Genomic DNA, 23,283 nt, shown 5'->3' with positions numbered 1-23,283 from the left:
ATATAAAGATAAGAAGACACTATATAAAGATAAGAAGACACTATATAAAGATATGAAGAAGACACTATATAAAGATAATAAAGAAGACACTATATAAAGATATAGAAGACACTATATAAAGGTAAGAAGACACTATATAAAGATATATAAAGAAGACACTATATAAAGATAAGAAGACACTATATAAAGAAGTATGAAGACACTATATAAAGGTATAAGAAGACACTATATAAAGATAAGAAGACACTATATAAAGGTATATAAAGAAGACACTATATAAAGATATAGAAGACACTATATAAAGATAAGAAGACACTATAAACTATATAAAGGTAAGAAGACACTATATAAAGATAAGAAGACACTATATAAAGAAAGACACTATATAAAGGTAAGAAGACACTATATAAAGATAAGAAGACACTATATAAAGATAAGAAGACATATAGAAGACACTATATAAAGATAAGAAGACACTATATAAAGTCAAGACATATATAAAGATAAGAAGACACTATATAAAGTTAAGCCCTGGTATAAAAGCTATAAAAGTAGGACACTATATAAAGATAAGAAATACACTATATAAAGATAAGAAGACCTATATAAAGATAAGAAGACACTATATAAAGATAAGAAGACACTATATAAAGGAGGACACTATATAAAGATAAGAAGACACTATATAAAGGCTAAATGAAGAAGACACTATATAAAGATAATCATGAAGACACTATATAAAGTTTATATAAAGATAAGTTATATAAAGGTATTATAAAGCACTATATATAAGAAGACATCCTATATAAAGGTATGAAGACACCACTATATAAAAGGTAAGAAGACAGCCTATGAAGACACTACATATATATAAAGGTAAGAAGACACTATATAAAGCACTATATAAGGTATGAAGACACTATATAAAGATAAGAAGACACTATATAAAAGAAGAGCTGTCATATAAAGAAGACACTATATAAAGGAAGACACTATATAAAGGTATATATAAAGATAAGAGACACTATATAAAGATAAGAAGACACTATATAAAGGTAAGGACACTATATAAATATACACTATATAAAGATCACAAGACACTATATAAAGGTATGAAGACACTATATAAAGCTAAGAAGACACTATATAAAGATATAAGACACTATATAAAGTAAGACACCTATATAAACAGGACACTATATGGTAAGAAGACACATATAAAGTTAAGAGCAGGATAAAGGTTAAGAAGACACTATATAAAGATAAGAAGACACTATATAAAGGTAAAGACGTATGAAAGATAACAAGACACTATATAAAGAATCCACACTATATAAAGATAAGAAGACACTATATAAAGTGGGACACTATAGGATGACATATATAAAGAGCACTATATAAAGATAAGAAGACACTATATATGACATAAGAAGACACTATATAAAGATAAGAAGACACTATATAAAGGTGGAAGACACTATATAACATAAGGAGCCTAAAGATGACACTATATAAAGGTATGAAGACCTATATAAAGATAAGAAGACACTATATAAAGGTACATGAAGACACTATATAAAGGTAAGAAGACACTATATAACATGGAGCCTATATAAAGATGGAGACACTATATAAATGGAAGACCTATATGAATGGAAGACACTATATAACATGGAGCCACATGAAATGGAGACACTATATAAAGGGAAGACACTATATAAATGTAAGAAGACACTATATAAAGATATGAAGACACTATATAAAGATGGAAGACACTATATAAATGGAAGACACTATATATGGAGGTAAGAAGACACTATATAAATGACATGAAGACACTATATAAAGGGAAGACACTATATGAAGATAAGAAGACACTATATAAAGGTATGGAGACACTATATAAAGACATATAAAGCCTAGAAGACACTATATAAAGGAAGAAGACACTATATGAAGATATGAAGACACTATATAAAGATAAGAAGACACTATATAAAGATAAGAAGACACTATATAAAGATAAGAAGACACTATATGAAGATAAGAAGACACTATATAAAGATAAGAAGACACTATATAAAGATGGAAGACACTATATAAAGGTAAGAAGACACTATATAAAGGAAGCCTATATGACATGGACTATATAAAGATAAGACATGATAAAAGAAGACACTATATAAAGATAAGAAGACACTATATAAAGACAAGAAGACACTATATAAAGATAAGAAGACACTATATAAAGATGATAAAGAAAGACACTATATAAAGATAAGAAGACACTATATAAAGGAGCAAGACTATATAAAGGAAGACACTATATAAAGATAAGAAGACACTATATAAAGATAAGAAGACACTATATAAAGATAAAGACACTATATAAAGATAAGAAGACACTATATAAAGATAAGAAGACACTATATAAAGATAAGAAGACACTATATAAAGATAAGAGACACTATATAAAGATAAGAAGACACTATATAAAGATAGAAGACACTATATAAAGGAAGACACTATATAAAGGAAGACACTATATAAAGACATGGAGACACTATATAAAGATGAAGACATATATAAAGGAGCCACTATATAAAGGTATGGAGACACTATATAACATGGAAGACACTATATAACATGGAAGACACTATATGAAGATAAGAAGACTACTATGAAAGGTAAGAAGACACTATATAAATGTAAGAAGACACTATATAAAGGAGACACTATGAATGTAAGAAGACACTATATAAAGGGAAGACACTATATAAAGGTAAGAAGACACTATATAAAGGTAAGAAGACACTATATAAAGGGAGACACTATATAAAGGAAGACACTATATAAAGGTAAGAAGACACTATATAAAGGTAAGAAGACACTACTAAAGATATGAAGACACTATATAATGAAATGAAGACACTACATAAAGATATGAAGACACTATATAAATGGAAGACACTATATAAAGATGGAGACACTATATGAAAGGAAGACACTATATAAAGGTAAGAAGACACTATATAAAGATAAGAAGACACTATATAAAGGTAAGAAGACACTATATGAAGATATGAAGACACTATATGAAGGTAAAAGAAGACACTATATAAAGGTAAGAAGACACTATATAAAGGTATGAAGACACTATATGAAGATAAGAAGACACTATATGACATGGAAGACACTATATAAAGGTATGAAGACACTATATAAAGGTAAGAGACACTATATGAAGAAGACACTATATAAAGATAAGAAGACACTATATAAAGAGCCTACATGACATGGAGCACTATATAAAGATAAGAGGACACTATATAAAGTTTAGAAGACACTATATAAAGGTATAAGACACTATATAAAGGTAGAAGACACTATATCATGATAAGACACTATATAAAGTTATGAAGACACTATATAAAGATATGAAGACACTATATAAAGTACACTATATACAAGACACTGTATAAAGAAATGAATATGTCAATCTGACAGATCTGTCTGTTACAGGAAAAAAGTTTTAAAGGGATAAGATAGTTTTTCAAACAGATAAAAGACACTATATAAAGAACTATATAAAGATAAGAAGACACTGTTTTGGTTGGATTCCATTAGTAGAGGAGTTAAGGAGGATGGGCTCATTATAATGGCTAGAATGGAGTTTATGAGGGAGTCAATCATGTATCTCCATATGTTTGATACCGTTCCATTTATTAATTCCAGCCATTATAATGAGAGGGGTGTAAGCTGATCCCACCAGCCTCCATTTTATGTCATTCTTTCAGCTGCATTTACCAAAGCCTATCCTGTTTGTCTTTGTATATTTACGGGCCAGTACTCATCAAGAATAAATGCTGAACTTGTTTTTAAGAGCTGGTGTTAGATATAATTGTCACACAAACACATAAACTTACAAGCTGGTATCATGACTTAGGAATGAGGACCCTGCCTGGCGTTGAAGTGTTCCCAGATTTGTTGGAACGCATAAAACAACGTAACAAGTTGCTTCCCCATTAAAGAATTCACTCTATCTGAACTACAGTGACACATGGAGCCTAGATGACATGGAGCCTAGATGACATGGAGCCTAGATGACATGGAGCCTAGATGACATGGAGCCTACATGACATGGGAGCCTAGATGACATGGAGCCTAGATGACATGACCTACATGACATGGAGCCTACATGACATGGAGCCTACATGACATGGAGCCTAGATGACATGGAGCCTAGATGACATGGAGCCTACATGACATGGAGCCTAGATGACATGGAGCCTAGATGACATGGAGCCTAGATGACATGGAGCCTAGATGACATGGAGCCTAGATGACATGGAGCCTACATGACATGGAGCCTAGATGACATGGAGCCTAGATGACATGGAGCCTAGATGACATGGAGCCTAGATGACATGGAGCCTAGATGACATGGAGCCTAGATGACATGGAGCCTACATGACATGGAGCCTAGATGACATGGAGCCTAGATGACATGGAGCCTACATGACATGGAGCCTAGATGACATGGAGCCTAGATGACATGGAGCCTAGATGACATGGAGCCTAGATGACATGGAGCCTAGATGACATGGAGCCTAGATGACATGGAGCCTACATGACATGGAGCCTACATGACATGGAGCCTAGATGACATGGAGCCTACATGACATGGAGCCTGGAGCCTACATGACATGGAGCCTAGATGACATGGAGCCTACATGACATGGAGCCTAGATGACATGGAGCCTACATGACATGGAGCCTAGATGACATGGAGCCTAGATGACATGGAGCCTAGATGACATGGAGCCTACATGACATGGAGCCTACATGACATGGAGCCTACATGACATGGAGCCTAGATGACATGGAGCCTAGATGACATGGAGCCTAGATGACATGGAGCCTAGATGACATGGAGCCTACATGACATGGAGCCTAGATGACATGGAGCCTACATGACATGGAGCCTACATGACATGGAGCCTAGATGACATGGAGCCTACATGACATGGAGCCTAGATGACATGGAGCCTAGATGACATGGAGCCTAGATGACATGGAGCCTAGATGACATGGAGCCTACATGACATGGAGCCTACATGACATGGAGCCTACATGACATGGAGCCTAGATGACATGGAGCCTACATGACATGGAGCCTACATGACATGGAGCCTAGATGACATGGAGCCTAGATGACATGGAGCCTAGATGACATGGAGCCTAGCCTGACATGGATGACATGGAGCCTAGATGACATGGAGCCTAGATGACATGGAGCCTACATGACATGGAGCCTACATGACATGGAGCCTACATGACATGGAGCCTAGATGACATGGAGCCTAGATGACATGGAGCCTGACATGGAGCCTACATGACATGGAGCCTAGATGACATGGAGCCTACATGACATGGAGCCTAGATGACATGGAGCCTACATGACATGGAGCCTACATGACATGGAGCCTAGATGACATGGAGCCTACATGACATGGAGCCTAGATGACATGGAGCCTAGATGACATGGAGCCTACATGACATGGAGCCTACATGACATGGAGCCTAGATGACATGGAGCCTAGATGACATGGAGCCTAGATGACATGGAGCCTAGATGACATGGAGCCTAGATGACATGGAGCCTACATGACATGGAGCCTAGATGACATGGAGCCTACATGACATGGAGCCTAGATGACATGGAGCCTACATGACATGGAGCCTACATGACATGGAGCCTAGATGACATGGAGCCTACATGACATGGAGCCTACATGACATGGAGCCTAGATGACATGGAGCCTACATGACATGGAGCCTACATGACATGGAGCCTAGATGACATGGAGCCTACATGACATGGAGCCTAGATGACATGGAGCCTAGATGACATGGAGCCTACATGACATGGAGCCTAGATGACATGGAGCCTACATGACATGGAGCCTACATGACATGGAGCCTATAGTTTATGACATGGAGCCATTCATGCTAATACTATTATGTTATGATGAAAAGTATGGGTTCTTAATTGTACTGTTACTGAAAATGGAGCCTAGTCTGACATGGAGCAAACAGATACATGACATGGAGCCTAGATGACATGGAGCCTAGATGACATGGAGCCTACTATGACATGGAGCCTAGATGACATGGAGCCTGTCTTCTTTAGATGACATGGAGCCTAGATGACATGGAGCCTTGCTACATGACATGGAGCCTAGATGACATGGAGCCTAGATGACATGGAGCCTACATGACATGACATGGAGCCTACATGACATGGAGCCTAGATGACATGGAGCCTAGATGACATGGAGCCTAGATGACATGGAGCCTAGATGACATGGAGCCTGACATGGAGCCTAGATGACATGGAGCCTACATGACATGGAGCCTAGACACCGGAGCCTAGATGACATGGAGCCTAGATGACATGGAGCCTAGATGACATGGAGCCTAGATGACATGGAGCCTAGATGACATGGAGCCTACATGACATGGAGCCTAGATGACATGGAGCCTAGATGACATGGAGCCTAGATGACATGGAGCCTAGATGACATGGAGCCTAGATGACATGGAGCCTACATGACATGGAGCCTAGATGACATGGAGCCTACATGACATGGAGCCTAGATGACATGGAGCCTAGATGACATGGAGCCTAGATGACATGGAGCCTAGATGACATGGAGCCTAGATGACATGGAGCCTACATGACATGGAGCCTAGATGACATGGAGCCTACATGACATGGAGCCTAGATGACATGGAGCCTAGATGACATGGAGCCTAGATGACATGGAGCCTAGATGACATGGAGCCTAGATGACATGGAGCCTAGATGACATGGAGCCTAGATGACATGGAGCCTAGATGACATGGAGCCTACATGACATGGAGCCTAGATGACATGGAGCCTAGATGACATGGAGCCTAGATGACATGGAGCCTAGATGACATGGAGCCTACATGACATGGAGCCTACATGACATGGAGCCTAGATGACATGGAGCCTAGATGACATGGAGCCTAGATGACATGGAGCCTAGATGACATGGAGCCTAGATGACATGGAGCCTAGATGACATGGAGCCTAGATGACATGGAGCCTACATGACATGGAGCCTAGATGACATGGAGCCTAGATGACATGGAGCCTAGATGACATGGAGCCTAGATGACATGGAGCCTAGATGACATGGAGCCTAGATGACATGGAGCCTAGATGACATGGAGCCTAGATGACATGGAGCCTAGATGACATGGAGCCTAGATGACATGGAGCCTAGATGACATGGAGCCTAGATGACATGGACATGGACCTAGATGACATGGAGCCTAGATGACATGGAGCCTAGATGACATGGAGCCTAGATGACATGGAGCCTAGATGACATGGAGCCTAGATGACATGGAGCCTAGATGACATGGAGCCTAGATGACATGGAGCCTAGATGACATGGAGCCTACATGACATGGAGCCTAGATGACATGGAGCCTAGATGACATGGAGCCTAGATGACATGGAGCCTAGATGACATGGAGCCTAGATGACATGGAGCCTAGATGACATGGAGCCTAGATGACATGGAGCCTAGATGACATGGAGCCTAGATGACATGGAGCCTAGATGACATGGAGCCTAGATGACATGGAGCCTAGATGACATGGAGCCTAGATGACATGGAGCCTAGATGACATGGAGCCTAGATGACATGGAGCCTAGATGACATGGAGCCTAGATGACATGGAGCCTAGATGACATGGAGCCTAGATGACATGGAGCCTACATGACATGGAGCCTAGATGACATGGAGCCTAGATGACATGGAGCCTACATGACATGGAGCCTAGATGACATGGAGCCTACATGATATGGAGCCTACATGACATGGAGCCTAGATGACATGGAGCCTACATGACATGGAGCCTACATGACATGGGGCCTACATGACATGGAGCCTAGATGACATGGAGCCTACATGACATGGAGCCTAGATGACATGGAGCCTAGATGACATGGAGCCTACATGACATGGAGCCTACATGACATGGAGCCTAGATGACATGGAGCCTACATGACATGGAGCCTACATGACATGGAGCCTAGATGACATGGAGCCTACATGACATGGAGCCTACATGACATGGGGCCTACATGACATGGAGCCTAGATGACATGGAGCCTACATGTTATAGTCTGCAGTTGGTGGTTTAGATACGTATGTGTACATAGCAATAATGAACCATTTAGGTCTTTAAGGCAAATACAATAGCATGTTTACATAGTTATGTTGTGTTTTATGTCTTGTCCGATTCCACTGTTTATTATAGCCAGTAATCCCTCCTCCCTTCCATCCCCTACAGCAAAACCACACAAGATCTGAGATTCAGTGACGCAGAACTAATAAATACAATTTGAACATGAAAGACAGACGTCTTATTACCGCTGAGAAAAGAGACTTGGTAAATTAAGTTTGTAAATAGACAGAGCGGATGTTACGGGGGTGAGGACCAGAGGGGATGGGGAGTCTTGAAAGGGAGGCTGGGATAGGGGTAGAGAGAGGTAGAGAGAGAGTGGAGGAAGATAGGGGTACGCTGGGAGGCAGAGATGGGGTGGTAAGATGGAAGAGAAGAGAGAGGGAGGAATAAAGAGGGAAAGAGAATGGTTGATGAGACAGAGCGGAAGACAGAGAGAAGGGGTGATGGGAGACAGAGAGGAAGACAGAGAGAAGGGTGATGGGAGACAGAGAGGAAGACAGAGAGAAGGGTGATGGGAGACAGAGAGGAAGACAGAGAGAAGGGGTGATGGGAGACAGAGAGGAAGACAGAGAGAAGGGTGATGGGAGACAGAGAGGAAGACAGAGAGAAGGGTGATGGGAGACAGAGAGGAAGACAAAGAGAAGGGGTGATGGAGAAGACAGAGAGAAGGTAGAGGACAGAGTGATGGGGTGATGGGAGACAGAGAAGACAAGGAAGACAGAGAGAAGAGAGAAGGGGTGATGGGAGACAGAGAGGAAGACAGAGAGAAGGGGTGATGGGAGACAGAGAGGAAGACAGAGAGAAGGGGTGATGGGAGACAGAGAGGAAGACAGAGAGAAGGGGTGATGGGAGACAGAGAGGAAGACAGAGAGAAGGGGTGATGGGAGACAGAGAGGAAGACAGAGAGAAGGGTGATGGGAGACAGAGAGGAAGACAGAGAGAAGGGGTGATGGGAGACAGAGAGGAAGACAGAGAGAAGGGGTGATGGGAGACAGAGAGGAAGACAGAGAGAAGGGGTGATGGGAGACAGAGAGGAAGACAGAGAGAAGGGGTGATGGGAGACAGAGAGGAAGACAGAGAGAAGGGGTGATGGGAGACAGAGAGGAAGACAGAGAGAAGGGGTGATGGGAGACAGAGAGGAAGACAGAGAGAAGGGGATGATGGGAGACAGAGAGGAAGACAGAGAACAGGGGTGATGGGAGACAGAGAGGAAGACAGAGAGAAGGGGTGATGGGAGACAGAGAGGAAGACAGAGAGAAGGGGTGATGGGAGACAGAGAGGAAGACAGAGAGAAGGGGTGATGGGAGACAGAGAGGAAGACAGAGAGAAGGGGTGATGGGAGACAGAGAGGAAGACAGAGAGAAGGGGTGATGGGAGACAGAGAGGAAGACAGAGAGAAGGGGTGATGGGAGACAGAGAGGAAGACAGAGAGAAGGGGTGATGGGAGACAGAGAGGAAGACAGAGAGAAGGGGTGATGGGAGACAGAGAGGAAGACAGAGAGAAGGGGTGATGGGAGACAGAGAGGAAGACAAACAGAAGGGGTGATGGGAGACAGAGAGGAAGACAGAGAGAAGGGGTGATGGGAGACAGTGAGGAAGACAGAGAGAAGGGTGATGGGAGACAGAGAGGAAGACAGAGAGAAGGGGTGATGGAGACAGAGGAAGACAGAGAGAAGGGGTGATGGGAGACAGAGAGGAAGACAGAGAGGGGTGATGGGAGACAGAGAGGAAGACAGAGAGAAGGGGTGATGGGAGACAGAGAGGAAGACAGAGAGAAGGGGTGATGGGAGACAGAGAGGAAGACAGAGAGAAGGGGTGATGGGAGACAGAGAGGAAGACAGAGAGAAGGGGTGATGGGAGACAGAGAGGAAGACAGAGAGAAGGGGTGATGGGAGACAGAGAGGAAGACAGAGAGAATGGGTGATGGGAGACAGAGAGGAAGACAGAGAGAAGGGGTGATGGGAGACAGAGAGGAAGACAAACAGAAGGGGTGATGGGAGACAGAGAGGAAGACAGAGAGAAGGGGTAGTGGGAGACAGTGAGGAGGGTAGAGAGAGAAAGCGGGTGAGATGAGAGAGAAGACAGAGAAAGAAGATTTGTCTGGTTCACACACAGCAGCAGCCCATCCATTCGACCCTCCTGCTGCCCCCAAGCTCATTAACAGACTGGCTACAATAATGCTGTGTGTCCACAGGGATAGCAACAGGATGTGGACCCCAAAGAGACCAGAACAGGGGCTGAGAACATGTCAGTTAATGAGGGTTCTCTGTTCTCATGAGAATCCCCTGCCTCTGACTCATTATGTGGGTCCTGAGAGTTTAAACTGTCGGTAAATGTTGACTTCTCCTCAGGGTGTGTTTCACACAATGGACAGGCCAAGAGATGAAACATCTGCTGTGAGAGATAGACAGTGGTAACATCTGCTGTGAGGGATAGACAGTGGTAACATCTGCTGTGAGAGATAGACAGTGGTAACATCTGCTGTGAGAGATAGACAGTGGTAACATCTGCTGTGAGGGATAGACAGTGGTAACATCTGCTGTGAGAGATAGACAGTGGTAACATCTGCTGTGAGAGATAGACAGTGGTAACATCTGCTGTGAGAGATAGACAGTGGTAACATCTGCTGTGAGAGATAGACAGTGGTAACATCTGCTGTGAGAGATAGACATCTGCTGGTAGACATCTGCTGTGAGAGATAGACAGTGGTAACATCTGCTGTGAGAGATAGACAGTGGTAACATCTGCTGTGAGAGATAGACAGTGGTAACATCTGCTGTGAGAGATAGACAGTGGTAACATCTGCTGTGAGAGATAGACAGTGGTAACATCTGCTGTGAGAGATAGACAGTGGTAACATCTGCTGTGAGAGATAGACAGTGGTAACATCTGCTGTGAGAGATAGACAGTGGTAACATCTGCTGTGAGAGATAGACAGTGGTAACATCTGCTGTGAGAGATAGACAGTGGTAACATCTGCTGTGAGAGATAGACAGTGGTAACATCTGCTGTGAGAGATAGACAGTGGTAACATCCGTGGTGTCACGTGTTACTAGAGTGAATGACCCGGGTGGATGTGACAAAAAGGCCAGTTTAAAAGTTTGAGGACAACTGTCAGACTCCAGCTCAGAAGCCTCTGCGTGTGTACGTGTGTACGTGTCTACGTGTGTGCGTGTGTACGTGTCTACGTGTGTGCGTGTCTACGTCTGTACGTGTCTACGTGCGTGACGTGGCTGCACATGTCCGTGAGCTACAGCTTGTCTGTGAGTTGATAGCCTACGTGTCTGCCCCTGTGTCCGTGCATGCAGTCAGCGAGTGTGTGCGGTGCTGTGTGTGTCACAGGTCCTGAGAAGAAGGGCCAATGAGCTTGTTGAGGTGTTGAACTTTGACCCCTGACCTTGACAGCCACGTCCTCAGTCTCGTTGGGTCGCAGTGGTCTGCGTGCTGGCTGCTCATAGCTGTCCATCTGGTAGAGCAGGGGCTGCTTCCTGTTTATAGCCTTGGTCTGGAGAGAGAGAGGTAGGGGGGAGATGGGGAGAGGGAGGGAGAGAGAGGGAGGGAGAGGAGAGAGGAAGGGAGGGAGAGAGAGAGGCAGGGAGGGAGAGAGAGAGGTAGGGGGGAGATGGGGAGGGAGAGGGAGATGGAGGGAGAGAGAGGGAGGGAGAGGAGAGAGGAAGGGAGGGAGAGAGAGAGGCAGGGAGGGATAGAATGAAAGACAGAAATGGGGAGAGGGAGATGAAGGGAGGGAGAGGGGAGAGGGAGGGAGAGAGAGGGCGGGAGAGAGAGGGAGGGAGAGGGGAGAGGGAGGGAGAGAGAGGGAGGGAGAGGGGAGAGGGAGGGAGAGAGAGGGAGGGAGAGGAGAGAGGAAGGGAGGGAGAGAGGCAGGGGGGGATGGAGAGGGAGAGGGGAGAGGGAGGGAGAGAGAGGGAGGGAGAGGAGAGTGGAAGGGAGGGATAGAACAAAAGACAGAAATGGAGAGATGGAGATGAAGGGAGGGTGAGAAAACAGAAATGGAGAGATGGAGATGAAGGGAGGGTGAGAAAACAGAAAGAGAGAGATGGAGATGAAGGGAGGGAGAGAAAACAGAAAGAGAGAGATTGCATTCAGTGATAAACTTGGCCCCTCATCCGCTGTAACCTCCAGGGAGGACCCCCTCTCAGACCCTGACTGAGACTGTCCCCAGAGGGAGCTTCTTATCCCCTACCCCTCATCCCCAAGACATCCCTCCCTCCCTCCATCATCCCTAAACAAATGGCTCCTCCATCTCACACTAACCCCTCCACCACTCGGTCTCCGTCTCTCTCCACTCCTTCTGAGGAGTCCAACACAGAAATAAACCTGTCAAAGTCCAGAGAACAGCTGAAGACATGACGAGACTGGCAGCAACCAGCACCTTAACGACTCCTGGTTGAGATTCCCCATGAAACACTGCTGCTAGATTGGCACGGTGTGTAGTTACAGTTCCTCCTTCTACAGAGACCAGATCTGCTCTGGTCAAACAGACACTTTCTCTGCAGTTCCACCAACAGTTTGAAGTTAGAAACACGTTGGCTCTGAAACCTGGTCAGTTGAAAAGCATCATAACCATCACATCATCCTGACGAGTCCATTAGCCGTGTTGGGAGCTGTGGAAACCCTGTAGCAACACACTAGTTGTTGTATTCCATGCTGGCTGTAAATGAATAGCTCCTGGATTAGGCTCTGTGCTGCGCTGGCTGAATGTCCAGCATTAGCTGCTCTGGCAGAGGGACAGATAAGTAATTGGGTCATGTTCATTAGGGACCAAAGTGAATAAACAGACTGAAACGCTGAGAGACTACCTCGAAACACACCATTGAGTTTACATTTTGCTTCAGTGTTCCCTACTAAACACGACTCAGGCCTGTAATTGGGGCAGAGTTTGGTAATAGGGATGGTGGTGTGTGTGTGTGTGCGTGCGTGTGTGTGTGTGTGTGTGTGTGTGTGTGTGTGTGTGTGTGTGTGTGTGTGTGTGTGTGTGTGTGTGTGTGTGTGTGTGTGTGTGTGTGTGTGTGTGTGTGTGTGTGTGTGTGTGTGTGTGTGTACTAACCGACCCAGGGTGTTTCTTACAGGCCTCTAGGGACACAGGCATGTCTCCGTTCCTCCAGCTGTCATCGCCAATCTCATCGCTCTGCAGGAACTCACCCAGCTTCTGGACGCTGTGGATAGGACACGATATGATAGGACACACACAAACCCACACCCACACACAGACACACACGCACACACACACACACTCACACCCCCACACACACACAAACCCACACACACACACCCCCACACACCCACACCCACACACACACACACACATAAATAACCCTTATATGATACAAATAAGATTCCAGCAGATTGTCTAGCTGGTAACTATCCAGTATTCAGTATCCCTGGGCGACCTCAGTAGGCCTCTCACCTGACCATGGCCTTGACTGCGAAGCGGACCACGGTGGAGAGCAGGAACAGTGGGGTAACCAGGATGTGGAAGAGGGCTAGAGCAGCGAAGGCCTCCGAGGAGCTGGGTTTGGACTTGTTGATCAGGGCGTGGCTGACAAACGTCTGACAGAGACACAAAGGGACACACAGTAACTCAGTTCGGTATTGTTACCAGATTTCAGAGCTGGCAAAACACGAGCTACAATTGGCCGGAAAATGGCCTGCAGGATACAGGGATGATGAGAAACCCTCTTACCACAAGCACAGCAGCGATGGGGATAGCAGCATTCATGAAAACTGGGGAGGAAAAGAGGATATATTATGTAACAAAAGAGATCCTTTGGAGAGAAAAAATACATTTTCAAACTTCAAAGCTCTTAAGTCAAACTGAGCCCCAAATATAAATGAGGACAGAATATAAGCAGTGTGAGTGTCTTACTGGACAAAATGAAGGGGATTTCACAGCTCAAAAGAAAGGATGTGATAGCTATTATAAAGTAACAGAGGAGATGTGTCTTATTGGAGGTGTAGAGGGCGAAGGTGTGTGTGTGTCTCACTAGACATGGAGGTGTAGAGGGCGAAGGTGTGTGTGTGTCTCACTAGACATGGAGGTGTAGAGGGCGAAGGTGTGTGTGTGTCTCACTAGACATGGAGGTGTAGAGGGTTCGTAGGTGTGTGTGTGTCTCACTAGACATGGAGGTGTAGAGGGCGAAGGTGTGTGTATGTCTCACTAGACATGGAGGTGTAGAGGTGTAAGGTGTGTGTGTGTCTCACTAGACATGGAGGTGTAGAGGGCGAAGGTGTGTGTGTGTCTCACTAGACATGGAGGTGTAGAGGGCAAGGTGTGTGTGTCTCACTAGACATGGAGGTGTAGAGGGCCAAGGTGTGTGTGTCTCTCACTAGACATGGAGGTGTAAAGGGCGAAGGTGTGTGTGTGTCTCACTAGACATGGAGGTGTAGAGGGCGAAGGTGTGTGTGTCTCACTAGACATGGAGGTGTAGAGGGCCAAGGTGTGTGTGTCTCACTAGACATGGAGGTGTAGAGGGCGAAGGTGTGTGTGTGTCTCACTAGACATGGAGGTGTAGAGGGCGATGGTGTGTGTGTCTCACTAGACATGGAGGTGTAGAGGGCCAAGGTGTGTGTGTCTCACTAGACATGGAGGTGTAGAGGGCGAAGGTGTGTGTGTGTCTCACTAGACATGGAGGTGTAGAGGGCGAAGGTGTGTGTGTCTCACTAGACATGGAGGTGTAGAGGGCCAAGGTGTGTGTGTCTCACTAGACATGGAGGTGTAGAGGGCCAAGGTGTGTGTGTCTCACTAGACATGGAGGTGTAGAGGGCCAAGGTGTGTGTGTGTCTCACTAGACATGGAGGTGTAGAGGGCGAAGGTGTGTGTGTCTCACTAGACATAGAGGTGTAGAGGGCGAAGGTGTGTGTGTGTCTCACTAGACATGGAGGTGTAGAGGGCGAAGGTGTGTGTGTCTCACTAGACATGGAGGTGTAGAGGGCGAAGGTGTGTGTGTCTCACTAGACATGGAGGTGTAGAGGGCCAAGGTGTGTGTGTCTCTCACTAGACATGGAGGTGTAAGACATGGGCGACTAGACATGGAGGTGTGTGTGTGTGTCTCACTAGACATGGAGGTGTAGAGGGCGAAGGTGTGTGTGTCTCACTAGACATGGAGGTGTAGAGGGCCAAGGTGTGTGTGTCTCACTAGACATGGAGGTGTAGAGGGCGAAGGTGTGTGTGTGTCTCACTAGACATGGAGGTGAGGGCGAAGGTGTGTAGTCTCACTAGACATGGAGGTGTAGAGGGCGAAGACATAGTGTGTGTGTCTCACTAGACATGGAGGTGTAGAGGGCCAAGGTGTGTGTGTCTCACTAGACATGGAGGTGTAGAGGGCCAAGGTGTGTGTGTGTCTCACTAGACATGGAGGTGTAGAGGGCGAAGGTGTGTGTGTCTCACTTGACATGGAGGTGTAGAGGGTCACGGTGTGTGTGTCTCACTAGACATGGAGGTGTAGAGGGCGAAGGTGTGTGTGTCTCACTAGACATGGAGGTGTAGAGGGCCAAGGTGTGTGTGTGTCTCACTAGACATGGAGGTGTAGAGGGCGAAGGTGTGCGTGTGTCTCACTAGACATGGAGGTGTAGAGGGCGAAGGTGTGTGTGTGTCTCACTAGACATGGAGGTGTAGAGGGCGAAGGTGTGTGTGTCTCACTAGACATGGAGGTGTAGAGGGCGAAGGTGTGTGTATGTCTCACTAGACATGGAGGTGTAGAGGGCGAAGGTGCGGAGGCTGGTGAGCTCTTTGCCCCTGGTATCTTCTACACTGTCACAGAAGATGTTCTCCCAGGCGTACAGCTTCAGCAGCTTGATCCCCTTCAGAATCTCTGTGGTCTTCTTCAGACGTTCCGTAGACTGGTCCTGTCAGAAGAGGGCGATGCCTTACTGAAGATTTAAACTACAAAATAATATAAATATTTTCTCATTTCAACTGTTTTTAAAGGCTATTGTTTCCATATCATAAATCGTTTCCCTCATCACAACAGAAAATAACTGAAATCACTGAAATCTAGGCTATTTATTCATGGTAAAGCTTGCAGGTTCATCTCTAAAGAGACAGTGAAACTACGATCTCAGTGACTGGTACAGGCAGTGTACAACCTGAGTGTCTCAACGTGAACAGAGGGTGACTCACCAGGGTGCTCTTCTGGGTGTCAGCCAGCTTGGTAGCGATCAGGTATTGGACTGGAGCCAGCAGCACGATGACTGAAGCTCCAATCAGAGCACTGGTCCCCAGCAGGTAGTACAGCAAGATCACGCCCATCACAATCTGAGCAGGAACACAACACAAAGATATGAGGGATATATTGGGGAGTTATTAGAGATATATTAGGGAGTTACGAGGGATATATTAGGGAGTTATTAAGGAGTTATGAGGGATATATTAGGAAGTTATTAAGGAGTTATGAGGAATATATTAGGAAGTTATTAAGGAGTTATGAGGGATATATTAGGGAGTTATTAAGGAGTTATGAGGGATATATTAGGGAGTTATTAAGGAGTTATGAGGGATATATTAGGGAGTTATTAAGGAGTTATGAGGGATATATTAGGGAGTTATTAAGGAGTTATGAGGGATATATTAGGGAGTTATTAAGGAGTTATGAGGGATATATTAGGGAGTTATTAAGGAGTTATGAGGGATATATTAGGGAGTTATTAAGGAGTTATGAGGGATATATTAGGGAGTTATTAAGGAGTTATGAGGGATATATTAGGGAGTTATTAAGGAGTTATGAGGGATATATTAGGGAGTTATTAAGGAGTTATGAGGGATATATTAGGGAGTTATTAAGGAGTTATGAGGGATATATTGGGGAGTTATTAAGGAGTTATGAGGGATATATTAAGGAGTTATTAAGGAGTTATTAGGGATATATTAGGGAGTTATTAAGGAGTTATGAGGGATATATTTGGGCTATATTAGGGAGTTATTAGGGATATATTAGGGAGTTATTAGGGATATATTAGGGAGTTATTAGAGTTATAAGGGATATATTATGGAGTTATTAGGGATATATTATGGAGTTATTAGGGATATATTAGTGATATATTAGGGAGTTATTAGGGATATATTAGTGATATATTAGGGAGTTATTAGGAATAAATTAGGGAGCTTTGTGGGATATATTATGGAGTTATGAGGGAGTTATTAGGGATATATTATTGATGCATAATATTACGGTCATATTGGTACTGGCAGATAATGGCTTAAAAAATACATACCTGTTAACCCATATTCTGGGACAAAATCATGCTTTGGCGTCCACTTTAAGATCAGGCTGTTGGCCGGATCATACATAGAGACTATGTCCAGATAGATTGTATCTTACCAGCATGGCCTCACCTGCACTTACGTTGAATTGACCTCAAAAGTTTTTTGTTGTTGTTGCATTTTAAATTAACACTAACCCTTTTCCTAACCTTAACCTAATTATCCTAACCTGCTACGTTAATTATCCTAACCTACTGCGTAAATTCTCCTAACCTGCTACGAAAAGTACATTTCGACATAAACTGAATTCTATCTAGTCAAAACCCACCTGCACTGGCATGGCCCAGAGGTTGGGACACAGGAAGAGGAACCACATGAGCTGGTTGGTTTCTATGGCAACCAGGTTGTTGATCTGGCCCAGGGTCATCTCTCCCATGGACATGTTAGAGGTTGACAGACGCAGGATCTTGTTGTAGATCATTGCCTAGGAAACAGACAGGACAGAGGACATTAACAACCTACTAGATACAGTACATTCACCTCTGTGACTGTCTACGGCTGTTCCGATTCTCCACCTCTGTGACTGTCTACGGCTGTCCCGATTCTCCACCTCTGTGACTGTCTACGGCTGTCCAGATTCTCCACCTCTGTGACTGTCTACGGCTGTCCAGATTCTCCACCTCTGTGACTGTCTACGGCTGTCCCGATTCTCCACCTCTGTGACTGTCTCTGGCTGTCCCGATTCTCCACCTCTGTGACTGTCTACGACTGTCCCGATTCTCCACCTCTGTGACTGTCTCTGGCTGTCCCGATTCTCCACCTCTGTGACTGTCTACGACTGTCCCGATTCTCCACCTCTGTGACTGCCTACGGCTGTCCCGATTCTCCACCTCTGTGACTGTCTACGGCTGTCCAGATTCTCCACCTCTGTGACTGTCTACGCCTGTCCCGATTCCCCACCTCTATGACTGCCTACGGCTGTCCAGATTCTCCACCTCTGTGACTGCCTACGGCTGTCCCGATTCTCCACCTCTGTGACTGTCTACGGCTGTCCCGATTCTCCACCTCTGTGACTGCCTACGGCTGTCCCGATTCTCCACCTCTGTGACTGTCTAAGGCTGTCCCGATTCTCCACCTCTGTGACTGTCTACGGCTGTCCCGATTCTCCACCTCTGTGACTGTCTAAGGCTGTCCCGATTCTCCACCTCTGTGACTGTCTACGGCTGTCCCGATTCTCCACCTCTGTGACTGCCTACGGCTGTCCCGATTCTCCACCTCTGTGACTGTCTACGGCTGTCCCAATTCTCCACCTCTGTGACTGCCTACGGCTGTCCCGATTCTCCACCTCTGTGACTGTCTAAGGCTGTCCCGATTCCCCACCTCTGTGACTGCCTACGGCTGTCCCGATTCTCCACCTCTGTGACTGCCTACGGCTGTCCCGATTCTCCACCTCTGTGACTGTCTACGGCTGTCCCGATTCCCCACTTTATTTTTGCACCTCCCCAATCGCCGTCATGAATTGAACAATGGCAGAAACTCCCGTCAGCCAATGACTACACATCTAATGTTTTTAAATCTATGACAGAGACTGAACAAGTGAACACTTTGGGTAAAGGATGGAGAATCGGTGACGCAGTATCCTACAAATCCCAGAATCCTCCAGTCAGTCACCAGCAGGGCTCCACGGAGGTTGATGCCGGTCTCTATGGTGACATAGTAGGAGGCCTGTAGGAAGGTCCGCTGTAGCACCAGGGCCAGGAACAGCAGAACAGCCAGCACTGACGTATTCTGGAGCAGCTCGTTGGATGACATGAAGTAGACCTCGAAATAGGGGACCTGATAGACAGTCACACACACACACACACACACACACACACACACACACACACACACACACACACACACACACACACACACACACACACACACACACACACACACACACACACACACACACACACACACACACACACACACACACAGTAGGTTAGAGCAGATGTAGGGGACTGTAGAAAGCAAGACCTGACACTACCCAGACCCCGTCACTACCCAGACCCTGTCACACACAGAGAAGGACAGAGTGAGAGAGTGTGAGATGAGTGAGGAATTTTCCATGTCACTTAGAAATGCACGCCTGCAGTACTTCAGCCTAAACTCTGGGTTCCTCTGTTCAGCCCTCTGACACCGGCACTGTGCACGATGCTCTACTTTAGAGAGATGTTCCCCTGTTCAGCCCTCTAACATGATGCTCTACCTTAGAAAGATGTTCCTCTGTTCAGCCCTCTAACATGATGCTCTACTTTAGAGAGATGTTCCCCTGTTCAGCCCTCTAACATGATGCTCTACCTTAGAGAGAGTTCCTCTGTTCAGCCCTCTAACATGATGCTCTACTTTAGAGAGATGTTCCCCTGTTCAGCCCTCTAACATGATGCTCTACCTTAGAGAGAGTTCCTCTGTTCAGCCCTCTAACATGATGCTCTACTTCAGAGAGACGTTCCTCTGTTCAGCCCTCTGACATGATGCTCTACTTCAGAGAGACGTTCCTCTGTTCAGCCCTCTGACATGATGCTCTACTTCAGAGAGACGTTCCTCTGTTCAGCCCTCTGACATGATGCTCTACTTCAGAGAGACGTTCCTCTGTTCAGCCCTCTGACATGATGCTCTACTTCAGAGAGACGTTCCTCTGTTCAGCCCTCTGACATGATGCTCTACTTCAGAGAGACGTTCCTCTGTTCAGCCCTCTGACATGATGCTCTACTTCAGAGAGACGTTCCTCTGTTCAGCCCTCTGACATGATGCTCTACTTCAGAGAGACGTTCCTCTGTTCAGCCCTCTGACATGATGCTCTACTTCAGAGAGAGTTCCTCTGTTCAGCCCTCTGACATGATGCTCTACCTTAGAGAGAGTTCCTCTGTTCAGCCCTCTAACATGATGCTCTACTTCAGAGAGATGTTCCTCTGTTCAGCCCTCTGACATGATGCTCTACCTTAGAGAGAGTTCCTCTGTTCAGCCCTCTAACATGATGCTCTACTTCAGAGAGACGTTCCTCTGTTCAGCCCTCTGACATGATGCTCTACTTCAGAGAGACGTTCCTCTGTTCAGCCCTCTGACATGATGCTCTACTTCAGAGAGACGTTCCTCTGTTCAGCCCTCTGACATGATGCTCTACTTCAGAGAGACGTTCCTCTGTTCAGCCCTCTGACATGATGCTCTACTTCAGAGAGACGTTCCTCTGTTCAGCCCTCTGACATGATGCTCTACTTCAGAGAGACGTTCCTCTGTTCAGTCCTCTGACATGATGCTCTACTTCAGAGAGACGTTCCTCTGTTTAAAAGTTAGTTGAGGAAAGTGTGTGTGTGTTTCTGTATCTGTGTGTGTGTGTGAGGGTGTGAAATATGCTGTGGGATCACTTGTGTCTATAATATAATTGGTCTAATGGGGGTGACGTGGTGGCTGGGACAGGGACAGGGTTGGGAACAATGGCGCTGTCGACGCCTCATGACATCACAGAGGAAGTGAGTCATCATGAGAAGACGAGCAGACCACCCTGCTGCGCCCTCATGGCGGTACGATGTCGATGACACAACCCACAGCGTCAGACAGTGAGCTAACTATATAATAAACTATTTATCTCTATGGAGCTAACTAGCCAACAGTCACAACAACATGGAGGAATGTGTCACACAAACAAGACGTCTGCTGTATCAAATTGAATCACTTGAATGAGCCGTAATGGACGGGCATAACATAGGAGGAACGAACAGTAATTATGGGACCAGGAGCCGAGTTATGGGCCGATGGGACCAGGAGCAGAGTTATGGGCCGATGGGGCCAGGAACAGAGTTATGGGCCGATGGGAACAGTAACTATGGTACCAGGAACAGAGTTATGGGCCGATGGGACCAGGAACAGAGTTATGGGCCGATGGGAACAGTAATTATGGGACCAGGAGCAGAGTTATGGGCCGATGGGGCCAGGAGCAGAGTTATGGGCCGATGGGAACAGTAATTATGGGACCAGGAGCAGAGTTATGGGCCGATGGGAACAGTAACTATGGTACCAGGAGCAGAGTTATGGGCCGATGGGAACAGTAATTATGGGACCAGGAGCAGAGTTATGGGCCGATGGGTACCAGGAGCAGAGTTATGGGCCGATGGGAACAGTAACTATGGTACCAGGAACAGAGTTATGGGCCGATGGGAACAGTAACTTATGGTACCAGACCAGGAACAGAGTTATGGGCCGATGGGAACAGTAATTATGGGACCAGGAACAGAGTTATGGGCCGATGGGACCAGTAACTATGGTACCAGGAACAGAGTGGGCCGATGGGCCAGTATGGGACCAGGAACAGAGTTATGGGCCGATGGGACCAGGAGCAGAGTTATGGAACAGATGGGAAACAGTAATTATGGGACCAGGAACAGAGTTATGGGCCGATGGGAACAGTAACTATGGGACCAGGAACAGAGTTATGGGCCAGGAACAGAGTTATGGGCCGATGGGAACAGTAACTATGGGACCAGGAGCAGAGTTATGGGCTGATGGGAACAGTAACTATGGGACCAGGAACAGAGTTATGGGCCGATGGGAACAGTAACTATGGGACCAGGACCAGAGTTATGGGCCGATGGGAACAGTAACTATGGTACCAGGAGCAGAGTTATGGGCTGATGGGAACAGTAATTATGGGACCAGGAACAGAGTTATGGGCTGATGGGAACAGTAATTATGGGACCAGGAGCAGAGTTATGGGCCGATGGGAACAGTAACTATGGGACCAGGAACAGAGTTATGGGCTGATGGGAACAGTAACTATGGGACCAGGAACAGAGTTATGGGCCAGTATGGGACCAGGAACAGAGTTATGGGCCGATGGGACCAGGAGCAGAGTTATGGGCCGATGGGAACAGTAACTATGGTACCAGGAGCAGAGTTATGGGCTGATGGGAACAGTAATTATGGGACCAGGAACAGAGTTATGGGAACAGATATGGGACCAGGACCAGAGTTATGGGCCGATGGGACGGATTATGGGAAACAGTAATTATGGGACCAGGAACAGAGTTATGGGTCGATGGGAACAGTAACTATGGTACCAGGAACAGAGTTATGGGCTGATGGGAACAGTAACTATGGGACCAGGAACAGAGTTATGGGCCGATGGGAACCAGTTATGGGCCGAAACTAACTATGGGACCAGGAACAGAGTTATGGGCGATGGGAACAGTAACTATGGTACCAGGAACAGAGTTATGGGCCGATGGGAACAGTAACTATGGTACCAGGAACAGAGTTATGGGCCGATGGGAACAGTAACTATGGGACCAGGAGCAGAGTTATGGGCTGATGGGACCAGGAGGAGCAGAGTTATGGGCCGATGGGAACAGTAACTATGGGACCAGGAGCAGAGTTATGGGCCGATGGGACCAGGACCAGCAGAGTTATGGGCCGATGGGAACAGTAACTATGGTACCAGGAGCAGAGTTATGGGCAGTGATGGGAACAGTAATTATGGGACCAGGAACAGAGTTATGGGCCGATGGGACCAGGACCAGAGTTATGGGCCGATGGGAACAGTAACTATGGGACCAGGAAGAGTTATGGGCAGTAACTATGGGTACCAGGAACAGAGTTATGGGCCGATGGGACCAGGAGCAGAGTTATGGGTCGATGGGAACAGTAACTATGGGACCAGGAACAGAGTTATGGGCCGATGGGAACAGTAACTATGGGAACAGTAACTATGGGACCAGGAACAGAGTTATGGGCCG

The 23,283-nt window shown here is 46.0% G+C and overlaps 1 protein-coding gene and 1 long non-coding RNA gene across 2 annotated transcripts in view; both read right to left on the bottom strand.

Annotated features, from left to right (window-relative positions):
- LOC118382908 (ATP-binding cassette sub-family C member 9-like) overlaps positions 1 to 19,360 on the bottom strand; it is a gene marked incomplete at its 5' end in the record, with an annotated part of 77,736 nt that extends 58,376 nt beyond the window's left edge. The window contains 8 exons of the mRNA XM_052505606.1: positions 11,544 to 11,794; positions 13,358 to 13,466; positions 13,718 to 13,860; positions 13,994 to 14,034; positions 15,993 to 16,155; positions 16,430 to 16,564; positions 17,838 to 17,993; positions 19,181 to 19,360. Coding sequence (XP_052361566.1) covers positions 11,544 to 11,794; positions 13,358 to 13,466; positions 13,718 to 13,860; positions 13,994 to 14,034; positions 15,993 to 16,155; positions 16,430 to 16,564; positions 17,838 to 17,993; positions 19,181 to 19,360 — 1,178 coding nt within the window. The remainder of the gene's footprint in view (positions 1 to 11,543; positions 11,795 to 13,357; positions 13,467 to 13,717; positions 13,861 to 13,993; positions 14,035 to 15,992; positions 16,156 to 16,429; positions 16,565 to 17,837; positions 17,994 to 19,180) is intronic.
- LOC127922029 (uncharacterized) lies at positions 18,000 to 18,979 on the bottom strand. The gene is made up of 3 exons (XR_008110241.1): positions 18,645 to 18,979; positions 18,190 to 18,224; positions 18,000 to 18,154 (listed from the first exon to the last, which is right to left on the bottom strand). It is a non-coding gene; the product is annotated as an uncharacterized LOC127922029 (long non-coding RNA).
- Positions 19,361 to 23,283: the final 3,923 nt, after the last annotated feature.

This window comes from Oncorhynchus keta, unplaced genomic scaffold (genome assembly GCF_023373465.1).
Source record: "Oncorhynchus keta strain PuntledgeMale-10-30-2019 unplaced genomic scaffold, Oket_V2 Un_contig_24351_pilon_pilon, whole genome shotgun sequence".
Taxonomy (NCBI): domain Eukaryota; kingdom Metazoa; phylum Chordata; class Actinopteri; order Salmoniformes; family Salmonidae; genus Oncorhynchus; species Oncorhynchus keta.
This window is presented reverse-complemented; position numbering and strand designations above follow the sequence as displayed.